General features: G+C 29.6%; 6 protein-coding genes across 6 annotated transcripts; 2 read left to right on the top strand and 4 right to left on the bottom strand.

Moving 5' to 3' along the window:
• Positions 1-2,269: 2,269 nt before the first annotated feature.
• Positions 2,270-5,056, bottom strand: LOC145755017 (glutathione S-transferase theta-1-like). Its single transcript, XM_082571214.1, has 5 exons — positions 4,793-5,056; positions 4,624-4,711; positions 3,980-4,102; positions 3,570-3,706; positions 2,270-3,057 (listed from the first exon to the last, which is right to left on the bottom strand). The coding sequence occupies exons 1-5, from the start codon at positions 4,902-4,904 to the stop codon at positions 2,852-2,854; spliced, it is 666 nt and encodes a 221-aa protein (XP_082427340.1). The 5' UTR covers positions 4,905-5,056; the 3' UTR covers positions 2,270-2,851.
• A 535-nt stretch (positions 5,057-5,591) lies between these two features.
• LOC145755352 (marginal zone B- and B1-cell-specific protein-like) lies at positions 5,592-6,712 on the bottom strand. Its single transcript, XM_082571577.1, has 3 exons — positions 6,467-6,712; positions 6,100-6,311; positions 5,592-5,997 (listed from the first exon to the last, which is right to left on the bottom strand). Exons 1-3 carry the CDS (start codon positions 6,692-6,694, stop codon positions 5,829-5,831), a joined length of 609 nt encoding a protein of 202 aa, XP_082427703.1. The 5' UTR covers positions 6,695-6,712; the 3' UTR covers positions 5,592-5,828.
• A 1,191-nt stretch (positions 6,713-7,903) lies between these two features.
• Positions 7,904-13,603, bottom strand: LOC145754755 (inositol-tetrakisphosphate 1-kinase-like). The gene is made up of 10 exons (XM_082570866.1): positions 13,299-13,603; positions 12,565-12,589; positions 11,823-11,948; positions 11,475-11,592; positions 11,264-11,359; positions 10,970-11,010; positions 10,218-10,310; positions 9,747-9,893; positions 9,327-9,489; positions 7,904-8,456 (listed from the first exon to the last, which is right to left on the bottom strand). The coding sequence occupies exons 1-10, from the start codon at positions 13,424-13,426 to the stop codon at positions 8,275-8,277; spliced, it is 1,119 nt and encodes a 372-aa protein (XP_082426992.1). The 5' UTR covers positions 13,427-13,603; the 3' UTR covers positions 7,904-8,274.
• Positions 13,604-14,365: 762 nt separating this feature from the next.
• On the top strand, positions 14,366-16,483 carry LOC145754627 (uncharacterized). Its single transcript, XM_082570713.1, has 4 exons — positions 14,366-15,163; positions 15,332-15,374; positions 15,474-15,536; positions 15,638-16,483. The coding sequence occupies exons 1-4, from the start codon at positions 14,660-14,662 to the stop codon at positions 16,474-16,476; spliced, it is 1,449 nt and encodes a 482-aa protein (XP_082426839.1). The 5' UTR covers positions 14,366-14,659; the 3' UTR covers positions 16,477-16,483.
• Positions 16,484-16,771: 288 nt separating this feature from the next.
• On the top strand, positions 16,772-20,481 carry LOC145754626 (CLK4-associating serine/arginine rich protein-like). The gene is made up of 13 exons (XM_082570712.1): positions 16,772-16,906; positions 17,091-17,197; positions 17,440-17,571; positions 17,699-17,898; positions 18,170-18,438; positions 18,638-18,704; positions 18,883-18,973; positions 19,040-19,132; positions 19,225-19,413; positions 19,508-19,639; positions 19,708-19,834; positions 19,965-20,083; positions 20,284-20,481. The coding sequence occupies exons 1-13, from the start codon at positions 16,781-16,783 to the stop codon at positions 20,324-20,326; spliced, it is 1,695 nt and encodes a 564-aa protein (XP_082426838.1). The 5' UTR covers positions 16,772-16,780; the 3' UTR covers positions 20,327-20,481.
• A 249-nt stretch (positions 20,482-20,730) lies between these two features.
• On the bottom strand, positions 20,731-25,806 carry LOC145754791 (G protein-coupled receptor 137Ba-like). Its single transcript, XM_082570908.1, has 8 exons — positions 25,110-25,806; positions 24,870-24,919; positions 24,537-24,633; positions 24,151-24,312; positions 23,519-23,668; positions 22,969-23,097; positions 22,084-22,211; positions 20,731-21,694 (listed from the first exon to the last, which is right to left on the bottom strand). Exons 1-8 carry the CDS (start codon positions 25,494-25,496, stop codon positions 21,538-21,540), a joined length of 1,260 nt encoding a protein of 419 aa, XP_082427034.1. The 5' UTR covers positions 25,497-25,806; the 3' UTR covers positions 20,731-21,537.
• Positions 25,807-25,867: the final 61 nt, after the last annotated feature.

Below are 25,867 nucleotides of genomic sequence, written 5' to 3'. Positions count from 1 at the left end.
CAAACCAGTAGAACCGCACTAGTCTAAATATCCTATTTCAAAAAAATTATGAAAAAATATTTAATATTAATAAAGTTATGACATATTTACTAAATTTTCGCAAAATTTCAAATCCCGAAATTAAACATCTTATTTGATGCGCATTGCCCTAACTAACATAAGAGATAAATAAATTTGCAAAAAAATAAAAAAATAAAAAAATTAGGGCAAAAAATTATTGCCCCCCCCCCCCCATATATTGGTACTATATAAAGTGGGCCAATCAAAATTTCAAAAAAATTGAAAAATTTAAATCAAATTTAAACCAAACCAATAGAACCGCACTGGTCTAAATATCCTATTTCTAAAAAATTATGAAAAAAAAATTAATATTAATAAAGTTATGACATATTTACTAAATTTTCGTAAAATTTCAAATCCCGAAATTAAACATCTTATTTGATGCGCATTGCCCTAACTAACATAAGAGATAAAGAAATTGCGAAAAAATTCAAAAATAAAAAAATCCTTTTTTTTTGATTTTTTGCCCTAACTTTTTTATTTTTTGATTTTTTGCAAATTTCTTGATCTTTTATGTTAAAATTTCTTGATCTTTTACCAAGGCTATACCCTTGTAAAAAATGCCGAAAATTGCTGTTTTGGAGGAAAAATTAAGTCACCAAAATTTGACAAAAACTTGATTTTAAAGACGTTAAACTGACTTATATTAGATTACAAGAAGTTTTTTTGCCCCAAAACGCTTAAAATTATATATTTTTTTAATTCTATATTTATTTTTTTAATTTTATATTTATTTTTTTTACTGCAAGATGGTGCACGAGAGTGTTTTTTTTAATTTTTTTTTTGATAAAAACGTGATTTTTAAGTTGTTAAAAACAGGTTTAAAACGTTAGGATAGCTTATAGTAGACTGTGAGTACCTTTTTTGCAAAAAAATGCCAAAATATTTTTTTTTGATTTCGGCCAAATTTAGCAATAACACCAAGGCTATATATACCCTTGTAGAAATTGCCGAAAATCGCTGTTTTGGAGGAAAAAAGTAAGTCACCAAAATTTGACAAAAACTTGAAAGACGTTAAACTTGACTTATATTACCCTAGTAGAAAATGCCGAAAATCTTTACGTTACACTATACCTAATATGCCAAGAAAATGTTTAAAACTAGTACAGGTGTAGTACATAATAGTTGCAAAACTATAGGTGTAGCTTAGAATGTGTGTTTTTACGAAAAACTAGCTCAAACCTTAGATTGTGAATACATTGTTGAAATAATTATGACAGTATTTTATCTAGGGAAATTGAATTTTAAGGGTATGAAGAAAATTAAGCAGGACTTAGTTATAGAACCGCATATCATTTGAAGCGCATACCAATCCTTTAGTTGGTGCTAACCTAAGCGTTATAGACAACCTAGAAAAACCATTCACAAACGGACCCCTAAAATTTGTAGATTCTAAATTGGAGGCCAAATTTCGCTTTATCGAGGTTTTGGAGGAAAATTTGTTACAAAAACTAAAAGCAAGAAAAGTTTTAAACATCCTAATTGCATCAGTTATACCTGGTTTTAAAAATTATAAGTTAGCTACAAAAATGTTTGCTAGAACGATGGAAATAGCAAAAAATCAAAACTGTGATTATATTGTTATAACAACGACATCACAATTTTATCCCAAAATATTAGAATATAAAATCGTAAAGGAAATTTAGTACGCTGACTATATAGACAAAAAACAGGGCTTCAACCATTTAAAGGCTTAATTATAGAACCACATACTCATGCAAGGGTGGTGGCTTATCTATGTAAAATAACTGCTAAATTATAGTAAAAAATATATATCATCAAAAAAATATTTTTATTTATTAAAGTACAACACACTTTTTATAGTATTTAATTTTTTTGTATTGTATTTAAGGAACATTGATTCGTGTTAATGTTATAATTTCTAGACAGTTTTGTTAATTACGTGACATCACTTCCTGAAATGTATAAGGCATGGTATTTTCATAAAGAAGTAAAATTTCATTATTTATTACGTCATAAAGATTTTAATGGTTCAATTTTTTTTGTTAAATTTAAAGGAAGTATATTATTGTAGAAAATGCCAAAAATCACTGTTTTGGGGAGAAAAAATATGTCACCGAAATTCAACAAAAACTTATTTTAAAGACGTTTAATTGACCTAAATTAAATTGAAAGAAATTTTTTTGCCCCAAAATTCTTTTTTTTTTAATTTTATAATTCTTTTTTACTGCAAGATAATGCACGAGAATCGATTTTTTCCATTTTTTATTTTTCGATAAAAACGTGATTTTTAAATGATTTAGATTAATTTAAAAACGTTCAGATGACATATTATAGGCTAAAAGTGCCTTTTTTGCCAAAAAATGAGCAAACTTTTTTTTTGTGTTTTTGACCAAATTTAGCAAAAACAGCAAGGGGGTTATAACCTTGTAGAAAATCCCAAAAATCGCTGTTTTGAGAAAAAAATAGATCGACAAAATTTGTTAAAGAGGTAAAAGGAAGAAAAATATTTTGTTTAAGTTTTTTTTTATTTTAATTTTATTTTGTCAAAAGTATTTTTGCTATCAGTATAATAGGCTACTGTGTACATGATTATTGCCAAAATACAAAAAATTTAACAACAATTTTTTTTTAGGTATCTTAATTTGGAATAAAAGATTCTTAAAACATAATTATTTAATTCATTTTTTAAAATGATAAAATTAATAAGTAAAATGAAATAAACTATGCAATTAACAAAATTGTAATTGTACAAAACACACTTTAAAAAGTTGCATATTATTCGTACAAAATAATATATATATAGTAAATACCAATCAAGTCTAATTATTTAAATATTGCTTTTGCGCTTTGCGATGGAAGCTTTGCTCTTGTAAAAAATGGTGTAAGTGTCGTCGAAATAAGGTTGAGTTTCCTTCATAACTCTTTCAAAATACTTTCTCAAATTTTCCCTCCCCTCAAAAACATCTCGGCCACTCAAGGTAGGCTGTAACAACTCACATATAGCGAAAAGATCAGCAATTGACACTCTAAAACCTAAATGTAGATATATTAAATATAATAATATTCATGTAATTTATTCAATAGTGGCAAGGCTGCTTTAACATAAATTAATCCATGTTTATTTTAAAGAATTTTGAACAGTAAATAATAATGTGTGCAATTTCAATGCTTAACACATAAAAAAAATATTGTTTAAGCTGCCGAAAAATGGTGCCCTCATGTAACAGCAAACCATTTAATGGTAACTGACCAATTAGAATAGTATGCAGCATGTTAGATATGACCTTAACTTGTTATATCGATTTATACATTAGTTACAACTTACAATTTGGCAAAATACCTTGGGGGAACCCCCGACCCAGTATTGACTTGCCTTTGACAGTTTGAAATATTATTAATAATAATTGCTCTATTATAAATTGCTGATTAAGTTTTGGCTCAATAGGAATAATACCATTTAAAGTGCCTTACCCCAGAAACCCAGGTGTTCTGACTTCTACACCATGCTGTTTGTTGATTTTATACAGCAGTACTACATTTTTCACCTGTTATAAAATCCTTGTTTTTAAGAAACATCATCTCAAATTGATCCAACATTTTGTTCATATCATTGACAGCTTTTTCCATTTTTACTGCACCAGGTATTATTACCTCGCCCATGAAAACAGTAGCAGCTAAAGATCTATAAAAATCAGCATTTGTAATATTGGACTTAAATTTACAAAAAAGGTCAGCAAATTAGTTAAAAAATTTACATGGAAAAAAGTAAAATCAACTTATCTAAATAAAAAAAAAAGATTTCGAAAATATAAACCGAAAAAATGCTTTCGAATAGTTTTAAATATTAATGTTTGAAAAATTGATTAAAAATAAAGCTCGTTAAAATTGGTATGCTAGATAAAAAAAACGAATACTACATCTCGTAATAGTACATTAAAACATTTGTCTATCTTACCTAGTGTTAAGATGTTGCCAGGAATTGTATTCATCTATTCTTGCCCTTTCCCTTATATTAGCTGGATATAGTGCTTCAGTTAAGTCCCCAAATTTGTTTGAAATGTATTGCATTATCGCAACGCTAAAAAGCGATTGGAAATTAATAAAGTATTATATTGCACGTACTATAAGTAAAATATTGGCAGCAAAATTTAAGAAATTAATATCATAAGTAAATAATAATAAAACAACAATCATAAACATATAAATATATACATTATATTTTTTTTATCCTCGATGGGGAAAGACCAACTTCATGGCCTCAACACAAGTTATCAATAGTTACCTAGCCCCAGTCTTGAGTTTTCTTTAGTAGTTTTGGTTTCAAATATTAGTAAGCATATTGTCAGATTATTAATTAATTATTTTTAATTGTTTTTGAGCTCAACCAGAGGTCAAACTTTTTATAGCACATTACTCAAAGGTGCTACAACATGGAAGCAGTAGGAATCGAACCAATGACCTCACTTTGTGAAGACAAACCACTACACCCTGCCACAATCCATAATTCAGGAAGTACTATAACATTGTTATATTAAGGCAACAATTCATTTCTACGGTGTATACCAATTATAGCATTTTAAGTCAAAACAATTAAATTACCTTTCTGTCAAGACAAAACCATTGTCTTCTAAGGCAGGTACTTTCCCTAATGGGTTAATCTTTAGATACTCTTCTGATTTCTGTTCACCTAAAGCAAGTTTAAAATCAATTTAACTTTGTAGAATCAAAGTATAAAAAATATCATAAAAACCTTTGTAGTAACCCTTACCTTTACGCAAAGCTACGAACTTCTTTTCGTGTGGAATTTTGCAGTAGTCGAGAAATATGTTCAAAACCCTGCATGGCTGAGACATTAGATCAAGATATACTATTATTACCATGTTCTGATATTGTTTGCTTTTACCTACTTTCTAAATGTTTTTGAGTTTATATTAACTTGTGACTAAATAATGGTTAAACTTGGTAAGACTTCTAAATTTAAACTTCTAAAAATTTAGCTGAATCATCGGACTTTTTCTGTTACTAACTTTACAACTGTGCCTATGACACAGCATGCGAAGAAGTATAACGTATAAGCGTCGGATATTATAAATGATTAACGTTGTCATGCCCTAACGCGCTCTCTCTATTAATTTTAACAGTTTAAGTAAGTGCAAACATTGCCTTTGGCCCGAATAAGCATATTTTAGCATCGACTTAACATTTTAAGCTGTGCGGAACGTAAATATGAAACAAATTAATAACAAGCACAAAACCTCGCAATAAATATACGTATTTATATCTGTTTAACATCCTGAAATCAAGAATAGAAGTTTGCAAAACTTACCCGAAACATCTAAAGGAAAGGAAGTTGTAAGCTCAGTCTTTGTTAGGCGTAGTTATATTTTTTCTTATTCCCTAGTTCTTACTGCCAAATAACAATCCTTTTAATCAATTTTTAGTGTTTACAACCTTTGTGTTATATTAAAGTTAAACAGGAACCAAAAGAAAGCTAAAAAAACACATTTCGAATAAAGCCTTATCAAAAAACCCGAGGCTTCTTACGCGTTTTGAAGTTTGGTCCCTAATCGCTTTAAAAGATTGGTTTATTTTACGCGTTTACATAATGACAAAGTTGGTCTTTTAAAGCCAATTTGCCCTTCGAATAAATAAGAAAAGTTACTTAAAATTTTTAGAAATTTTGACTTTAGCCTATTCAGTAAAAAAAGAATAATTAAGAAACATGCAAAGACGTGAAACACTTCAAAATCAAAATAAATGACATAATAATTTAAAATGCAAAACATTTTGACAATATTAAGGGGTTACAATTCTTTCTTCTGCTGCTTTTTGTTTTTCTTTGATTTTTTGTTCGAGTTGCAAACTCTTGAACACAATAGTTTTTTAACTCCTGACTTTGATTTTTTTCGATGGGTTTCGTATATTGTTTCTTCGTCGTGTTCGCCAACGTAAGCATGGCACATATCCGATAGCCTAAAACATAACATTATTAAACTTATTGTATTAATTTTACGCTTGACTATACAACCATATGCTTATATATTGTTAATATTAAAAAACAAAGCCTGGCGCTACCTTCTTGGCCATGGCCCCCCGCCTTGCATAATGCCGAAAGTCTTCTCAGTTTCCGACCCAGGGTAAGTCAACCGTTTGACTCCTTCATGTTCTTTGACCCCGAAATTGTGCCAATCCTTGTCGGAGCAAATACTTTCGAATATCTCCATTATTTTTTCCTCGCTCAGTTCGGATTTGCCGTCTCGTACTGACTTGTATCTGTCCACGGTTTTCTGCCAAAATTATTTCTATTTTTAAAAGATTTAATATATTTGCTTTTTTATTTTAGTTTAAAATATTGTTTTTTCTAAAAAGATACGGTCGTAGCCCATTGTTCTGCTTTAGTGAACCGGCCCTGAATCATATTACTAGCAATATTTATTCCTACCTGTATTTCTTCGGAAAACCTTCCAGCTATACCGTTACAGGCATCACACCGTAAACTGTTAGGCATGTAATTTGCTTGCGAGTCCTCGTCGCTTAAATCAGGTGGGCTCATGCTTAATGTTCCGCCCCTTTGGTCGGGGTCTGTCTTCACCGTGGATTTTCCTATTTGAGCGAGGCTTGTAAACCGCGTTGTAAACAAAAACGCGTAAATAATTGTAACAGTCCACATTGTAATTTGCTTTATAAAATCAAGCTAAACAACAAAACCACAATATACCAATACAAATGTATTTGTAAGATTTTTATGCTAAATTTTGCTTTTATGTTATGCTTGTTTGTTTTAACACGTCTACGTATGTAGCCTAAGTCATTAACTAACTTACTAACTATTTACAGGGCAAAATACGTTAAGCTATTAAATTCGATGCCTCAATTTGAGTTTATGTTACACATGCTTACATTACTTCCTTTATTAGGGCCACGTCGACCAGACTTTGCTATCAGAATACAGAACAGCACAACTTTATATTTGTTTGATCAATTCCGTATGGTTTTTCCGCTTAGGGCAATAAAAATCGGAAAACGCAGCCGGCTATATTTACGCACTACGCTTGTTGCTGATACGGAAAAGTTAAACATTAACTTTGTGTTATTATTTTACACGTGGCTTTATTCTCAGCTGACGAACAATGTTTTTACCAAAAATTCTTTCTTTTGTTTAAATCTTAACAAAAGGTGAGATCTTTCCTTTTGTTATACACCAAATCAATTCATAGTCGTTTTAAATATAAACAACAATACACACATAGGCAAACTAAGTTGAGGGCTAAGTATTTAAGTGTTTAGAAACCAATAAACAACCATCTGACCATACATTTATACTTAAATATTGAATAAACATAATAATAAAGATTTTCAATAAAAAAGTCATTTTAGGGGTTCTCCCAAACCCAACACCTCAAACAACTTTTATTAAGTTATCCTCATTTGCGTAACGTTTCCGCTATATTTATTAGTTTAAAAACTCGTTTATATTGTATTATGCACAGGTATTGTATCACGCATATTGTTGGCAATATAGATAATCATTTTTCGACTAAAAGATCATACACCAAAAATGTAATTTCTCAAATAGAATCTTTTATGTTACTTACTTTTTTAACAAAACATTTAAACATAAGCACAATGTATACAATACTCTTGCTTGTTATGGTTATTAGGAAAACTGCTTATTGCTTTAAAATCCTTATTGATCACTAAAACTTCACACTTAATATAATGTTTATTAAAATCCGAAACAACAATAATTAATACACGAAAATTTAAATTGCATAACCGAAAACTGAACACAATTAAAAAGAGAATTACTGAAATAGTAAAATCATGAATAGGCAACTTTAAATTTAGGTACAACAAGCAAACTGTGTATTTATTTAAAATCTTTTAAAGTGTGTAAAAAAATTGTAGAATGAAAACTTTATAATAGTGTACCAAATACTGGTATAGCATTATAATTCTATAATATTATTTATTGCATTACCTAATTATAAAAGATATACCAAAGATTATAAATTTACACATAAGTATAAAAAAAAAACTATTTGAAAATACAGCCCTTTATACGGATAGTTGTTTAGAACAAATAATCTTAATTATTTAAATTATTAAAAACGTTTAAACATAAAAACTTAAAACACCGGTTTATAATAGCTAAAAGTAATAACTACGATTAAAAAATCTTACGATTCAGATACTTTGAGATTATAATTTATTTAAAACCTAACATTGAATTAAAATGTTTTGCTTAAACTACGAAATTTTCACAATATCTCCATTTAAAATTCCATTACCGTTAATTCCATTTGATATATTCTTTTCCGACTGCTTCATTTTAATTATTTCCCCACTACCATTACAATGTGTTGGTTTTTGAATGCTTTTCATAATTACGTTTGCTAGAATTTCGAGATAGTCGTCTACACCATCATAACCTATTTAAAAATATTTTATTTTTTAAATTATATAGTTACCATTTAATTTAATTTTTTTGTATATATTTTTATCCTCGATGTGGAAATGTCGAATGCGCGACTTAAACATGGAGTAACAGTTACTCCGACGAGTCTCGAGTTGCCTGTGGCAGTTTGGGATATTATAGATTATAATTGCCCGATAATTATACTGCTGATTTAGTGCTGGCTCAGCAGAAGTTCGTACCGTATAGCGCCTTACTTAAGGGCGCTACAGCATGAGATCAGTGGGGATTGAACCCACGACCTCATGTGTGGTGTAACAAGTGTTCTTACCACTGAACCACGCTGCCATTATTGCCTAATATTTATTATAAGCAATATTAAATATATATATTTTTTACAAACATTTTCGTATAGTTATAGTGTTATAAAGAACATATAAAAATGTGACACCTCCCTATCATAAACTTAAAAAATAAACATCATTATATTAATGTTAAATTTAATATGTTTAATTCCAGGGCAGTGTATTAGGAAAGGGCGGTAACACAGTTAATTCTGTGTTTGTATTTGTTAATAAACTTCTAAAATGTCAATAAATATTAAATTAAAATAAAATATAAGCTTGCCTAAAAAGTGATATTTTCAAAACCCAGTTATTTTTTTCAACATTTAATCAGCAGCACAGTTCCTAGTTGTATATAAGGTTTGTACATAAATTTTATTTAAGTGGTATTTGCTAAATTTTTTTTTATATATTTTCAATATCCCAACTGCCAAAGGCAACTAGAGACTCGCTCGGGGTAACTAATGTTACTCTGTGTTTAAGTCGTAAAGTCAACCTTTCCACATCAAGGATAAATAAATAAAAAATTGTATGTATCTCACCAGGAAAAACGTTGACGTCGATGACATAGTGTTTTCCAGTGTCTGCACACACAATAATGTCAATCCCGTACATTGACATTTGTATTTCCTTATGTAGTTGTGCTGTGAAGGCCTTGACAATATTTTTGTCCACCGGGCGTGGTTCTTGCTCTGATGATGCAAGCTGTCAAAAGAAGCAACTTTGAAAAAAATTTTGAAAAGGAAATACATGGGCGTTTTAGTGTCACGGTCTTTTTTTTCCAATTTGAAACATTATTAATAACCAGTTTATTGTCTTTTAATCTTTAAAGTACAAGTGACATAAAAATAATATTATTAACATCTATTTTTAAACATTGTGACCTGTATACAATTATAATGTAAATAAATTTTAAGACTTTTCTAGCGCTTCTAGCACTTGAAATACATTGTATAAATTACCGTGTTAAGTTCAGATCTCATAGAATCTCCACTTGAAATATCATGGGAATTAAAGAAAATGGTATTATGTCCCTCCCATTTTTTCTTGCCAAAGTTTTTGAGTGAAGGTCGCTCGACCATGTGGTAGTTATCAGCTATCACATAAATCTAAACAAAATAAATCATGGATCTATTTTTTTTATAAGGGTGTGTATACTAAGAATTTTTTTTTGTGATTATTTAATTAGTAGAACTAGCAAAAAAGAAATGTAACATATATTATATATATACATATACTTTTTATGTATTTTTTTATCCTTGCTGTAGGAAGGTCGACTTCATGACCTAAACATAAATATCAGTTACCCCTACCCAGTCTCAGGTTGCCTTTGGCAGTTTGGAAAATTGAAAATAAAATAAAAACTTTTTAGCTTTAATAAATGGTGACATGGTAGCATATATATATTATAAGAATAAAATGTATGCACAAACCTTATACAACAAAGCACTGTGATCAACAAAGGTTTGGGCCACACATGGAGGGTCAACATCTTTTAATCCTTCCTCATCAAAAATAATCGACATCTAAAAAATATTCGAACTTTTTTAAAAAGAGCTACGATAAAGCAACTACCAAAAACAGAAAAAAATTAAGAATGTAGAGGTATTGGAATCTTATGATATTCATGTTAGTAAACAAAAAACGCCCCGCTACAGCCAACAAATTGTAGCTTCAATTAATTAACATAAATAGACTCTTACATCAAATATTTACTCATAGTCTGGCCAAACATCATTTATCTAAGTTAAAACTCGTTTATGTCAAAAATGTAATTTCGAAATATTAATTTTTATGTCAAAGTGTTGATGAAATTTATCAGCTAATAAAATTATCAGCTAATAAAAATGCAAATTATCAGCTAATAAAAATGTTTGTGACAATAATAAACATATATCATTTCACCATTTTTCTTTAAAAACTAGGTGTTATAATTTTCTTATGTTATTAGTAAAGAAATATCTGATTCAATATGTAACCTTTAAGACAATGTAACAAATTAAATGCATTTAAATCTTTGTAAGCGTAATAAAAGTCTACTATCATAAATCAGAGCCAACTATAATGTCACATTTAACTTTCTGTTTATCACCAACTATATTATAAATCAACGGGCAATATGAACAACTTTTTTACTTTGTTAATCTAGTTTCATCGGTTTACTATTTTAAACAAATAGATTTACCTTGTGCGAAGCAGTGCCGTGTGCGATGTTCTTTTTACACACTGAAAATATAAAAAAAAGGTATTAAATGTAAAAATTTTCTAAGTAATTTTACATATATATAAAATGCAATCAGACAATAGTTACACACTATGTTAAAAAATTATTTTAATTTTTATTAAATAAAAATATTACAAAAATATAAAACAAATGCGTATATATATAAAATCCTCCAATAAAATTACTTAAAAAAAATAATGAATTTTATCAAAGAAATAAATATGTTTTTTTTTTTAATTATTGTTTTTCACTTACTGATTGGAAACTTTACATTTTCCTCTTGCATTTGTTTAAGTATTTGCTCCTTGTCACGAGTAAGAATGAGGGTAAAATTCGGAATGTGAAGTAAGCCTGCAAAAAATATAAATACTTCAACATTTTAAAAAAGGTTAATTTAACTTAACATGCTAACAAAAAACTCATTTATTTCTGCGTCAAACTAAACATTATTTTAATATTTTTTTACCTTGAGAACACATTTTTGTCTGCTTAATCATAGAATAGGTTTCATATCGATTAAGCAACTTTTCGATGCTTCTAACTGGATCGAAAACAATCGTATTCGGGTTATGCTCAAGGTAATTCTGTAAGAAAAAAAAAAGTTAAGGTTGTAACGTAAACAAGTTTAAAAAAGTACAGAAAATGAAATAAAATGCCATTCTAATTGCCCGTTTAACTTTACTAATGTAAAATATACACAACAGTAAAGTATAAAAAAGTTTAGTCAAAACATAAACATAACAAATCAACAGAGGTCAATCATATAAGGTTGTATGACTATCCAACTTATGAAATATGAGTTCTAAAAAACTACCTGAAAAGCTCGCAGATTTTTCGCTGCTTTTAGGTTACCAGACATAGATTCCAGTATAAGATCGGTTAATTTATGAACAATTGCGTCAAATGGGCCTTGCTCTTCTAGGCTTTTCTCCAAGTCAATCTTAAATTTTAAACATAAAAAATTGATACGATAGACTAATAAATTTAAAAATTGGTTAAAAAAAATAATGTCTGAAAAAATATTGAAGTCTATAAAAAAGTATGCTCAAAATGTAATAAAAATTATTCTATATAATTTTAAATATACTATATATATAATGAAAAGGTAAAAAAATGTTAAATTTATGTAATTCAATTTATTTATACAAACACCAGTTGGCATTTAGGCATTTCTATTCAAATTCATTTAAGCAAAACCTTTACCAAAGCTTAATATGGGTTGGGCAAACTTGTGTTCAATCAACATGGTTTATGAACAAACATATTGGAATAATAGAATGGAAAAGTACAATAGAATTTAGTCAATGAGACGTGCCAATGCAAATATTTAAATAAACCACTCCTTTATTCCTAGTGGTATTCTTTTTAAAATTACAGTTTATTTTAAAAGTTGTAGTAACACTTTTCTCCTTACTGGCAAGTTACAAGTTAAAGAGTAGTACATGCCGTTTGTAGTACCAATCTTTCAAAAGGATTTATAATAAAAAAGCATATAGTTGTTTAAATTATAGTATTTGCTTTAAACATAAACAAATATACAAATTAATACCACACACCTCCTTTAATTCAATTCCATTGTTTCTAAAAATAAAAAAAAACATTATGTAAAAAATAATAATTCTCCAATAACTCCAATTTTTGTATATATTTTTATCCTCTATTTGGAAAGGTCGAATGCGCGACCTAAACATAGGATAACTTTAATTACTCCGACCCAGTCTCGAGTTGCCTGTGCCATTTTGGGATATTATATAGCTTATAATTGCCAGATAATTATTCTGCTGATTAAGTGCTGGCTCTGGAGGATTTCATACCATTTATAGCACCTTACTCAGGGGTGCTACAGAATGAGAGCAGTGGGGATTGAACCCACAATCTCATGGTGGTGTAGCAAGTGTTTTAACCACTACACCACGCTGCCGGTACAATCTTAAGTTTAATAAAAACAATGTATATCTATCTAACTATTTTTTGTTTGTCAATTTGAAAGAGTAAAAATAATGGGATCTCTATTAGTTTCGCACGCCCTACATAAACAGGGTGTGTAACCGAAATACGGCACATGTAATTAAACAAAGAGGTTGCATAAATTAAACCCTTACCCTAACCCTCACATATTCAGTTTACCCATTAACACATCTGACTCGTAAAGCGGACTAAGTTATATTCAGTAAAACATATTTCAACTAATTTTTAATGTCTGGTTGAACAATTGCCATACTTAGGTTATAACGCCTTGTTAAATTCGGGCGTGCGTAAGTAATATAGATCCAAATAATGTTCTATTTACCTAAAAATTGCTCTTAATTTTTCGACACTTAACTTCTTCCTCTTCTTTTGGCTAAACCAGCATCCAACACACTTTGAAGGTGACATATAATCAGGTATTATTATAAAAACAATTTTACAATCATACATATATACCAGTACCGTACTTATAAATAAAAGAAGATATGCACTTGTTAAAATTACTGCAATTTAATATTTCACGTTGTTAAAAATTGGGGAGACTTTTAAAAAATACAGACAGCATCTTCTTGGCAATATTTCTAAAATTGAGGTAACACTTTAGCTTCGTATTTTGTTATTAAATCTACGTACACCCATGTTTTAATTTAGTTACGCCTTTATCTGATCATCGCCAAAAAAAATTTTAACTTTAAGTTTATCATGAAATTTTAACTTTATCCCGATCAACAGGAAAGTGAAAAACTTTAAACGCGTCGGTGGCAGCTAGGAACGTGTCATTTGTAGATAAATATATGACGTCATAATTTTAAAGTAGACAATTTTAAAAACGTATTAAAATCATGGATAATGGGCTGTAAAGTAAAATTTTAGTAACAAGAAATAAAAAATCTTTTATTATAATTTTTTTAAACAAGTTTGGGTTATTTACATCGTTTTCTTTTGTTGTGTTTTTGTTAGTTACCCTGTTTACATGGACACTTTTTATATCGCTACTAATACCGATATTTTTGACGTCACCGCAATTGTTGCGCATGTCTTAGTTCTTGTTCCGTTTACATGATAAAAACGAACCGAAACTAATATATATATTTATAGGTAATTATATTTGAATAAGGTATTAATTTGTATATTAAATTGTATAATCTGTAAAAAGTGTGTTTAATAAAAATAATGTACGCTACAATCTTTCTAAAACACCCCAGTTAAACTATTTTTAATTAGTTGATTACCGAAACAAAAACAACCGATACTAAGACAACCCGCTGCAAGCGGTCATTTGCAATTTGAGAGAACTACCGCTTAAAATTATCCTTTTTTTGATGTATGTGTAATGAACCGTATATATTACGTCATAATTTGGTCTATTTAGCAATATTAGTCGCGCAAAAATTGTCCATGTAAACAGGGTAACTTTTGGTTCCTTAAAAATATGTCCTTTTACAGTTTCACTAACGTAACTTATAGAAAGTTGCAGTCCTAATACAAGTAATATTTGACAATTAGACTAGCTTAGTATTTTTTTACTAAACCTGTTAGGTCTGTAGGTATTTAATAAAATTAAAAAAATTAACAGCTCTTTCAGTCTTTTGTAACCAACTTCTAAGATGCATTTAAAATTAACCTTTTACTGATAAATATTATTATTTTAACAGTCTTACGTTAAATAAAAAACCCGACCTTATGGCCAACCCTAATCCTACACCACAGAAAAAGGAAGAAGAAATAAAAATCAGTCGTGATGGTGTAGAAGCATCTGGCAGTTCTTCAAAAATATTGGCAATCGCAGCTGCAGCAAATTTAACAATTGTTGTTGGCACAGCATCTTTTGCATGTATCTACTGTCTATTAAAATCTGAAAACCCAGAGGAATTTGTTACAAACCTTGTTGAAAAGGTTGTAGGAAGTGCTGAAGCTACTTTAACACAGGGAGGCATAGGCTCTTTAAAGTTCAACATTGTTGCGAAAACAAAACAGGCTTCTGATCAAATTTTGTCTTCTTACAGCTCCGGAGAAATGCTCAAAAAGTTGAACGAGCTTCTTTTAGGTTACACCAAAAAGTTGGGATTGGCTGAGGCAGAGTTTGATTCTGTTGATTTGGTAAAATTTGAAAAAACTTCAATTTCGGATGAAGAATTTGAAAAGTTAAAGAAAAATTCTAGTGAAGTGATTAAAAGCTTTACAAAGGTAAGCTTAATTATAAAATCTTTTGAAATTTATCAAGATCAAACAGCGTATTATCTAACACAAGAAAATAACGACCTTCACTTTTAACCTTTGTTTATCCTGGACATGAATATAGTTAAATTATAAAAAACACTTTGTTTTTTTTGTAACAACTTTTTTTATTTTTAGGAGTTGCTAGATCAAGGGTCTGGCAAAAAAATTAAACTAGAAGGTAAGCTATTAGTTTTTCTAATATTAATTTAATTGGTATTATTTCTGTTGACAATATATTTTACTTGGGTGGATAACTTATAAAAAATTAATTTTATAGTTTCTAGTGCAACCACATCAGCAGATGTATTAAAACCTGAGCTGTCAGAGTGCATTCGAGCAAGTATGTTACAAATTCCAAGTTGTTAAATTAAATTGACAGATACTTAACATTAACAATAGGCCTATGAAACCAAAAAAGTTCAATTGTTTTATTTGATTTAGACGATTCGTATTTGCAAACACAATCTAAGGAATCTGTTAAAACCATCTACAAATATGGGTCACAAATAGTTTTTCTTCCTGTGCTATTTGCTACTTTCATGCAATCTATAGTTGAATCTAAGTTCGGGTTTTCCCAAAAAATCATCCAAGAAATGTCTTTCATTGTGCAAAATTTTACAAGCAGTCTTTCAGCTGATGTAATTAAAATTGCAAACTTCAATGTTGAAGAATTAAAAAATCCCAGTGGAGGATTTCTTTTTTACAGTGTTTCGGCTAAAATTCTTGAGAACGAAGTATCATTAAGTGTAACACAGAAAATGAAACGCCTGAGTCAAATCGTAGATGGATTAAAAGATTCAATACATATGCTGGTTGACTTGGATTGGAATTTAAAATATGCTATAAATGTAGTAATGCCCTTGATGAATAAGCTACAACAACAGATCACAAATATACCTGTAAATCACTTTGACTCGGAAACTCTTACTGAAAAACGAATTGCAGAAGTAGTTACTTTGGACGGCATAGCTAATAGCTACCGAAACCTTGGAGATAACTTTAGCAGAAAAAAAGTAGCCAATAAAGGGATCATGATTTTGCAACAGGATTTGGAACAAAAACAAGTTTTTATCAGTCAGGAATTCGAAACTGTTTATGTCATGCTTCTTAATAATTATGCAGATGCATGTGATAATCCAAATGAACAAGATGAAAGAAAACTGTATTACCAAAAAGCAATTGATTTTGCTAATCAAATTTTACAGAAAAGACCTGATAATGTTGATATGATAATTTTGCTAAATGAAATCAAAAACAACTTGAAGACTGCAACTATCTAAACAATTTTAGCATTATCCATTTGTATAGTTTGATAATGTAAATTTATTGTAACTCACATTTTTGTATTTGAAGTGTATATACTTAGGAGATATTACTTTAAAATTATATATACTTACGTATACAGATGGTAATTATGTTTATATACCGTAGAAAATTTGCTGTGATTTACCTAATAGTTTTTTCATTGTTGCGTTTTTACAATTACTCTATGCACTTAATATCTTATCAAAGTTTAATTCTTACTTTTAGGACATAAGTAAGGTCATATAAAAAAACAGGTCTAGTTTGTACTGATGTCTTAAAATGTGGCACGAAGCAAGAAAAAACGAACGCACTGTTCGAAAAGCGATTGTGAACTACAGAAAAAGGGCGGAAAGAAAACACGATTACTATGACAAAATCAAACAAGACCCTATCAAGTTTATGCAAGTAAGTTGTTGACCAAATTTCAAGTAAGAAATATATTTTTGTATAATCTTAATAAATGTTTATAAGGCATAGGTTTTTTTTTTAATTTGTGTTGTGACAATGATACATTTTTGTATAATCTTAATAAATGTTTATAAGGCATAGGTTTTTTTTTTAAATTTGTGTTGTGACAATGATTATAAAGGTTCATGGGAGAAGATGTAAACTTCATATTGATGAGAATGAAATGGGATCGGAACCTGCCAACTCAATGGTGGCATGGCAAGGAGACAAAACCAACATGATTGACAGGTTGGTGGTGAAATAAAAAATGTCTTTAAATAGGATTTTGTTTCTTTGTAAGTTGTCTACCCCCAACTTAATATCTTTTCAAATTTTAGGTTACTGGTGTATCATACATATTAATTTCCTTCTCCTAATAACATGACTTTAATTGCACAAATTCAAAAATGCACACACTTTTAAATTAAATCCAACGCACGAAAAATGCAATTTGATTTGTATTATTTAATTTTTTAACTATTATCGTGTAGGTTTGATGTCAGAGCTCATTTGGATTTTATTCGCGATATTAACCCTGCTTTGAATCCTGACACATCGATGAACAAGGAGGAACGAAAACTTAATTTCGAGCGTTACAGAAACTTAGTTTATAACAAATACAAGTCGGTAAAAGTATATGACTGTCAGTACTAAAAAATAATGTTTATGATGTTAAAATTTTTTCATGAATTTAAAATATTTTGCAAAAAATAAAATCATAAAAAAAATAAATAACTAAAAATTTTACAGAGGAACAAGTGAGCAAAGTCATCTTCAACAAATCCGGATCAACGAGTCGTTTCCGGAGGCGGGCACGCAGAGGCAAGATGCTGAGGCTAAGAAGAAGCTTCTTGCTCCTTCCAAGGCCTCCATCTCATTTAATTATGACGACGGTCAAAGAGGAGGAGGAGTAAGCAAAGAAGAGAAAGAGGAGGAAAGCGAGGAAGATGGTGGGAGGCAAATATTTTTATTGCGATTATTCAACAACAACATGTTGAAAAAATTCTCGAAAAAAAATTAATTATTAAAAAAAAACTTATTTTGTATTAACTAATTTTGATATAGAAATTATATTTAAACTTATTACATATTACTCTGACAGCAAGAGAAATGGTTTGTACTTATATACATAATTGTATTTTTTTTATATTTGCATGTATTTACTTTCTAACACTGTGTCTTGGCTCCATTACAAGCAGGTTAATTTAAAAAATGTTTTAGAACACGACATTCTATCTGACGAGGAGTTCTGGAGAGAATTAGAAGAGATTCCACCTCTCAAAGACTGCTCTGCATTCTCTCTTAAAGAAATGGAGACCGCATCCTTGGAGTTCGGGATGTGTTACGGGGACTTTACAAAATCGCTCACCAACGACCAAAACATCCAAAACAAATTGGATCGTGACAAGGAAATCGAAAGCGAGAAACAGCAAATGGCTGGCAAGAAATCTAGGCGCGAACGCAGAATTTTAAAGGACAACAGACTGAAGGTAAAGAAATTAGTTGACGAAATAAAACGCAAATAAATTTAGTTCAGTTTTGTACAAAATTCAAGCAAGCTTCCGTTTGAATTTGAGCAAATTTCAAATTTCAGATTGTCAGGTTGAACTTAACCATCTTTAAAATAGGTGTTCTTTGTTAACTAATAAGGCAACATTTACAATAAATAATTTCTAATTTAACTTCTAGAATCGTGTGATTGGACCTTTAACTTACATTTACAAGAATGAAGAGGAAATTGAGTCATCATCATCAGGTAGCTTAGTGTTTAAATATTTCACATATCATGTTATAAAGAGTCAATGCAAAATAGTTGATAGGTTAAATCAACAAAAACAAAGTGATCTGTTCAACCCACAGATAAGATAATAACTTCTTTAAAAACATTAGATACAGTTTTTATTATAACTAGTTTTGATCTGTTTTGTATACAGAAAGCGATTCGAATTCTTCGCACAAGAGTAGGTCGTCCACCCCGGATGAAAAAGATAAAATCGAATTTATCACGAGCTTTGGAGAAAGCAAGTAAGTGTGTGCTGCATTAAACTTGAAACCTAGATCAAAAATCCCTTTTTTTAATTACTATTTCAGTACCAGCAGTGTTCCAACTGCCTTCGATGAAGTTCCCACCAAAGTTAAAAGCAAGAAAATTAAACGAAAATCAAAATCAAGAAGCCCGGCTAGGTATTTTTTCCCTTATTTTAAAGATATATATGTCATTTTGTTTTCGATTATCATAAAACATAAAAAGCAATTTCGTTTAAAACCGATCACAGATTATCTTCACGTCATGAACATAGAAAAGTATCACGCTCAAGATCAAGGTCGCGTGATTATAAATATCATTCATCACGAAGGTTATCAAGGTCAAGGTCACGAGAGGGCAACAGGTATCCATGGAAATTGCGGTCACAGTCAAGATCAAGATCGAGGGAACGAGCGAAATATCGGAGATCAAGGACAAGGTATTTTCCCTTTTTTGAGAATAAAAAATAAATTCCTTCTTCTCATGGATTTAAAATATTTTTCCAAATTTTATTTAAACTTTTATCTTTAAAGATCACGCTCTGCAGAGAGAAGGTATCCATGGAAACGATCCCGCAGCAGATCGAGGTCACCAAGAAGAAAATATTCTTCGTCCTCAAGAAATAGCGACCGGTATAGAAGAAGATCATCATCCAGAGAAAAAAGGTAAAAACATTTTTTCCTGGTATTTTTAAATTTTAAGATTGACGACAAAAACTAACTCTTCATTTAAGCCCAATCCGAAGCCGTCCCGTTGCAACTTTAAAATCTACTCCTGTTTCAAAATCTGTAACTGACGTCAAAAAACTAACGCCACAGGAAAAGCTTAAGATTAAAATGCAAAGGGCTCTCAAAAAACAGGTGAAACTAATTTGTTTTCTTTGGTTAAAATTAACACAAAGTGCTAATTTTAATATAAAAATAACAGAAAATTGTCTAGTGCCGAATTTTTTATATATTTTAACAACAGAATTTGTCAAAATATTTTTAGTTGAAAGCGGATAAAATAGCGACAGCGGACAAGCGAGCGCAAGCATATCAAGAGCAGGTTGAGAGGGATGAAGACTTAAGAGAAATGGCAAGAAGAAATCGAAAACGAGATTCGTACCGGTAACTTTACACATTCAAACTAAAAAAAATAATATTTCAAGGTCTCTTGTAAGGCATAGTTATGTCACCTTTAAATAAATGTGATGTAAATGTAAGCTGTGAAAAAGTGGAATGACTGGTATGACAAATGATGTACACTTGTCATAATTTTTTTTATTAACTGAACTGAAAATCGTTAATATTTTATATTTGTTTTAAAGGGACTCTCCGCCGAGGAGATCTTTATATGGAGGCCATCGCTGAAAACATCTTTCGAGTACTTTTAAGTTATTTTTTGGTTTTAGTTACCTTACACTGCCTTTTTTGTTTTTTTTAAACTAAAATTTCAAAATCAATGCATAATTCTAATTTTTTGCGTAAGTGGTTATGTTGAATTTTTGTTCAAAATACAGTTGCAATTGTTATTTACTGTGTAATGTTTTTTTAATGGCAGTTAGGTTAATTAAAATAGGTTATAATAACTAGGCAGGATTTTTATATGTCTTTTATATGCCAACTTGCTACAATGCCAACTTGCCAACTTCATATGCCAACTTGCTACAACTAGCATGATATGTATGGAAAGTATATGTATTAACTTTAAACACTACCATAATAAAATGAGTAACAAAAATAAAAATGAAAAAGTAAATAAAAAAATTCAGGGATATTTTGTACACTTTGACATAGCTCACTAAATTTCTAAAACGCAAAAAAGTAACAAACTTGAAAACCTGATAACTGACCAACAAAAAGAAAAATAAACAAATTAAATAGATAGAAGTAAAGTACAACAACAAAAGATAAACAAAAAACGGATAACTACAAATTAAAGTAATAGAATACCCGAAAAAAAAAAAATTAGTGCAACAAAAAATTATAATATGCTTATAAACTATCTGAATTGTATATGAATTTTTGGGCAAATAGTTAAACTATTAGAGTAGTTTTTTAGATTTATGTTTTTGTACAACTGAGGGTAGGTAGTTTAAAATGTTTTGAGCAATTAATTTGGAAAAAAAATGTATGCTCTTTTGCCAAAAAGCGTAATAATGATAGTTCAAGTTTTTGTTTGGCAAAAATATTTGAGTAAATTTTAGATACTGCAATAAATAACTTTTTAAAAAATGTCATTTGGCAAATTTTGAGTAATGAAACTCATATGTATCAAGCTTTTTTTTTTATTAAACATTTGTGCTTTGATATTTAGTTAAGGCATCATTTGCAGAGTATATATAACTCTTTAATCTAACTGCTTTAAGATAATGCGTTTTTGGGAATTTAAAAGTGACTGTTAATACCAATGTTTTGTTAAATTACTAACATTTCAACAGTTTGGTTTTTTACTAACATTAGAGCCAGGCTTAATAATCCTAGTTCCTTAGATTTTTTTCTGAGACTATGAAAGAACAAGTAAAAACGAACAAAAATCTAAAAACCTGTGATCCACTGATTTTGGAGACTTTTCCTTCAACTTATTCTTGATAACTGGAATCGTTGATTGACGAGTAGGAATCGTTTTCCGTTAGGGTATTCCCGTTTCTCCTGGGGCTTGGAGTTCTACCCTGGGTGTGGTTTCGCATGAACGAACCATACTGCATGCTATTGTTAAGGACTGGAGACGAAAAGAATCTAAAAATGAGCATATTAAAAAATAAAAATTTAAAATAAATATAGCAAATAGTAAATAGCCTGACCCACAGTTGGAATTTTAATTGTCGTAATATAGTCCAAATCTCAACTAATCGTTGACAGCACACCACAACAGTAGTTTTAGTTGTTTTGTAGGACTATAAATTGGCCATACATACATATATATATATATATAGAGTCTACACTAATTTCCATTACATATAAATTTACTAAACCTAGTTGATGTTGTAATATAGTCACAAACAAATTATTAACAGTAAATTTTTCGCACACCACAAACAAAAGTTATTAGTTTCAAAAGCCCATAGATTGTACAGACTTATAACCACTCATCCCAATTATAAACAGATAATATATGAAAAACTTACGCTGGGTCTACTCTTGTTCTTGGCAGGGAGGATGCAAGATCTTCATCACTGTCGTATCTGTGCGGATTGTCGAAGAAGTAAACTCTTGTGTTGTACCCCGAGCCTGTTAGTCTACCAAGCGAAGTTTGCTGCAAAAAAATTTAAATTTAATTCATAAGAATATTTTTAAATTGAATAAAACAACTTTTAAGGACTTTTTTGCTTAGTCCTATGCTTGTATTTCGAAAAAAAACTTTTTAACCAATGTTGTTGGCCTGATAAAATTGGTTTGTACTGATAACAAAAAAGGAGTTACTTGAATTACTTGTAAGTAACAAGTAATTGGTAAACACTTTTAGGAAACTTGACAGCGCAAAAATTGCATAACCACATAAATTCATATAGGTGAAATTATTACCTAACAAAGCCAAGTCAAAAATTTTTTAATTTAAAAAACAGACAAATTTTGCTTTTATAGGTTTATACCTACTCCTAAGCCAAACAAAAATCATGTGATGTTTTTGAAACCTTTATGTTTTCGCTACAATACAAAAGTCAATAATTAACCAGGAATGACTTGGTAAATGCTGTTGCATAATGCATCTGAAACTTTATCATCTTGCAATTAAAAGCAATTGATTGTTCCTATTATTATGCTCATTTAAAAACCTTAAACCCTTATGTAAACTAATTAAAATTTTTGAAATGGCATAAACTTTTGATGACTCATTTAATTGGGATATTATTTAAATATGCCCATTTTCATGAAAGGTCATATACATTTTTAAATTACGTTGCTACATGTCAAAATAAATTTTTTTTTATTTATTTTGAAAACTCGATATTGCAATCAGAGTCTAAGTTAAAAGTGCTGGCAAAACCAAGAACGGTTCATTAAAATCTTACCATTGAATTGTCTGGCTTCCGAACACGAAAAAAAATTATCGTCAGTCCAGTTGGAAGAAGTTCCCAGACAAACAGAACAATTCCAAACACGATGTAGGACATGTTGTCTTTTAAATTCACTAAATCAGCCTGTTGATAAAAAAGTATGTTTTTTTTGTAAAATAAAGATGTTACAGTATTAGTAGAATTGCATATTTTATAAACTTAAATTACACATGAAGGTGTCAAAATCCACCCATTTTAAGTATATATATGTAGCATTAGTCTGCACAGAAATAAGTCAATTTAATTTTAAATTTTAAAAAGTTTGGGCAATGCCAATACAAGGCAAATCAATTATTTATATGCCAGAAACTAAATACAAAAAATAACAGAAATACTTTAATACATTTTGCAGCAAAAAATATACAAAAAAATAAGAAAACTAGATGCATAACATTTTTTATAAAAAACAAAAGGGCCTAAATTTCAATTCCATTTTTTAAATTCTGGTAATAGTTACCCTTTTATTTTTAAACATATATTTTTTTGTTTAACTTTTATATCTTACCTGATCAGATACGTTGTACCAGTCAAAGTTAAATGAAGATAGCTGGGAGCATCTGAGAGGGCTAATAGCAAGTAAATTGTATATGGCACGCGAAGCATACAACAACACTATTAATATTCCAACTGAGGTGGCTTGACATACTGTAGTGCCCTGCAAAATACAACATTTTCTTAGTTTTTATTGCCCATTAAGTGCCCTTCGTTTAGTACACAATAAGGTATAAGGTACACTTGATTTCTAAGCAATAAAATAAATCATTTTAGTCAATATATATATACATTAAAAAGAAATAACTTAGAAAAAAATGTTTGACATATGTCAAAAAAGCTATTACAAAGTTTAGTTATATAATAATAATATAATGTTTGTTTTAGAGTGAAAACAAACAAACAGAAGTGAAATTAATCAAACATAATTTACTGCTTTAATAGAACACTTATACTTTAACAAAAGTATTTCGTTTATACAAAAATTACCTAATTCAAAATAAATTGTGATTCAGAACTCACTAAAATAGAAAAAAAATTTGGGGGATTTTTCAACAGAGAAATAAATTTATATAAAGTGTTGCCAAATCTAATTTTATAAAATGATTCACAAAAAGCACAGCTTTTAAATAATTCACAAATTACCTTGGCCTCTAATAATATATTTGCTGAGGTAGTTTTCGAGATTTTGCAAATTGAGTAAGCTAAAAATATTGCACAAGAAACAAATAAAAGATCGTTGACTAGTACACGAGCAACAACCACATATTTTACTTCATTAATTCCATTCATTTTGAGGGTTTGTGTCTAAAAAACAATTATATATTTCAATTAAAAAAAAAACAATATTGCAATAAAAATTATTAAACCTATTAACTAACCAACAATGCCAAAACGCACATAAACTTGAACAATTTACCATATAAGACTATTACTCAATTGTGAAACAGTTTAATAATTGGTTGACTAATTTAAAAGTTTTATAAAGAGTAGACCTAACGAACTAGCCAAGTTTTTTTATTACAACTTACGTCTGGCAAGGTTTGGTAGTGTACTAGAGCTGCACAAGTTATGTTCATTGCCAAAAAAATCAAAACGGCAATTAAACATGAGATACGTAATGGATAGCTGTAAAAAAGATAAATTACTACATAAATTACCATCTTCTAGTCACTAAACAATTAAGACCATATTTTGGCCTGGTCATAAAAATTATTTAATTTAGTTTGATGCATTATAAACATTATTAATTACGTAAAAAGGTCAAAACCAAATAAAAAAATAAAATTAAATTAAGACACATTTTTTTAATACATGCTACTAGTCTATTGTTTTTAAATTACTTTTTGTTTCATTTAACTTACATATATCGATTTGGATTTGCAGCATACTTTGGCTTCGCTTTAAGCATAACCTAAAGTACACAAATAACTGTTAATTATTATTTAATAAAGTTCAACATAAATTGCAATATGTCCAGAACCCACTTGACCAAATTTATCATTTGATTTTGTTTATATATATATATAAGTTATGTACAACAATTAGTTTTACAATAGTTTAAGATTGTTAATTTCTTAACTTAAGACAAGAATATAGTTTACCTGGGCAAAGTAAAGATGCAGTAAACATAGAGTGAAGAACTGAAGGCATACTGGAAAGCAATAAAGTAACCAATACAGGGCCATTGGCAGTTCGTTCGCGACCTGTGTGTCTTTGAAATAAAACGAAAAAAGTGTGGCACGTAGACTACTCCACAGTGCACATAAAAACAAAAACACAGTCTGAAAGCTAAATCTTTTGTAGTTGTAGTACAGGATAAGCCACAGTTGCATGTAGACACTTAGAAATAGAGTACTGTACATCACCATGTAGAATATAGTTAGGCTGAGTTTTACTTGGGCAGATACTGAATGAGACATAGGCGCTGGCATTGAACCATTACCGCCAGTCATCGGAACAGAAAAGTTGTGACAGGTAGCCATTTTCATATATATTTATTTTGGAGAAACTAACTAAAGTCCTAATTGCCAATACACATGCAAATGTGAATTGTCCGCGACTACACTACACATTTAGATTTCCCTTCTGAAAAAATTTAAATTCGTCAAACTTTAAAATGATAGTCAGATAGTCAATAGTTAAGATTATTACTACCGTTAAAACTGATAGAAGATAATGTACTTTAAAAAGTTTAGGTTCAAATTAGTAGAAAGGGTACCTTACTACTTTAGTAAACAATGCAGCATTTGTTTAGTAATACGTTTTAAAACTTGCCTAATCAGCTGGTTTTACTCTTTGTTGTTATTTTGTCAAATCAAATTTGTCGTCTCGCTTTAGTGGGTTGCACAAGACCTCATTT

This window comes from Corella eumyota, chromosome 6, assembly GCF_963082875.1.
Source record: "Corella eumyota chromosome 6, kaCorEumy4.1, whole genome shotgun sequence".
Classification (NCBI taxonomy): Eukaryota; Metazoa; Chordata; class Ascidiacea; order Phlebobranchia; family Corellidae; genus Corella; species Corella eumyota.
Note: the sequence above shows the minus strand (reverse complement) of the source record. Positions and strands in the feature narration are given on the sequence as shown.

Excerpts from the sequence above, each read along its gene's own strand:
- LOC145755017 (XM_082571214.1), bottom strand. The coding sequence starts at position 4,904 with ATGGTAATAATAGTATATCTTGATCTAATGTCTCAGCCATGCAGGGTT. Across the intron at positions 4,103-4,623 it reads GGTTTTGTCTTGACAGAAAG|CGTTGCGATAATGCAATACA; the intron begins GTAATTTAATTG and ends ATCGCTTTTTAG. Across the intron at positions 3,058-3,569 it reads AAACAAGGATTTTATAACAG|GTTTTAGAGTGTCAATTGCT; the intron begins GTGAAAAATGTA and ends ATCTACATTTAG.
- LOC145755352 (XM_082571577.1), bottom strand. The coding sequence starts at position 6,694 with ATGTGGACTGTTACAATTATTTACGCGTTTTTGTTTACAACGCGGTTT. Across the intron at positions 6,312-6,466 it reads GGTTTTCCGAAGAAATACAG|AAAACCGTGGACAGATACAA; the intron begins GTAGGAATAAAT and ends TAATTTTGGCAG. Across the intron at positions 5,998-6,099 it reads GGGGGGCCATGGCCAAGAAG|GCTATCGGATATGTGCCATG; the intron begins GTAGCGCCAGGC and ends GTTATGTTTTAG.
- LOC145754755 (XM_082570866.1), bottom strand. The coding sequence starts at position 13,426 with ATGTATGATTGTAAAATTGTTTTTATAATAATACCTGATTATATGTCA. Across the intron at positions 11,949-12,564 it reads ATGGAATTGAATTAAAGGAG|ATTGACTTGGAGAAAAGCCT; the intron begins GTGTGTGGTATT and ends TTAAAATTTAAG. Across the intron at positions 9,490-9,746 it reads TGAGATCTGAACTTAACACG|CTTGCATCATCAGAGCAAGA; the intron begins GTAATTTATACA and ends TTCTTTTGACAG.
- LOC145754627 (XM_082570713.1), top strand. The coding sequence starts at position 14,660 with ATGGCCAACCCTAATCCTACACCACAGAAAAAGGAAGAAGAAATAAAA. Across the intron at positions 15,375-15,473 it reads CAAAAAAATTAAACTAGAAG|TTTCTAGTGCAACCACATCA; the intron begins GTAAGCTATTAG and ends TTAATTTTATAG. Across the intron at positions 15,537-15,637 it reads GTCAGAGTGCATTCGAGCAA|ACGATTCGTATTTGCAAACA; the intron begins GTATGTTACAAA and ends TATTTGATTTAG.
- LOC145754626 (XM_082570712.1), top strand. The coding sequence starts at position 16,781 with ATGTGGCACGAAGCAAGAAAAAACGAACGCACTGTTCGAAAAGCGATT. Across the intron at positions 17,899-18,169 it reads GGAGGAAAGCGAGGAAGATG|AACACGACATTCTATCTGAC; the intron begins GTGGGAGGCAAA and ends AAAATGTTTTAG. Across the intron at positions 20,084-20,283 it reads CGAAAACGAGATTCGTACCG|GGACTCTCCGCCGAGGAGAT; the intron begins GTAACTTTACAC and ends TTTGTTTTAAAG.
- LOC145754791 (XM_082570908.1), bottom strand. The coding sequence starts at position 25,496 with ATGAAAATGGCTACCTGTCACAACTTTTCTGTTCCGATGACTGGCGGT. Across the intron at positions 24,920-25,109 it reads TGCATCTTTACTTTGCCCAG|GTTATGCTTAAAGCGAAGCC; the intron begins GTAAACTATATT and ends TGTGTACTTTAG. Across the intron at positions 23,098-23,518 it reads GGTACAACGTATCTGATCAG|GCTGATTTAGTGAATTTAAA; the intron begins GTAAGATATAAA and ends TTTTATCAACAG.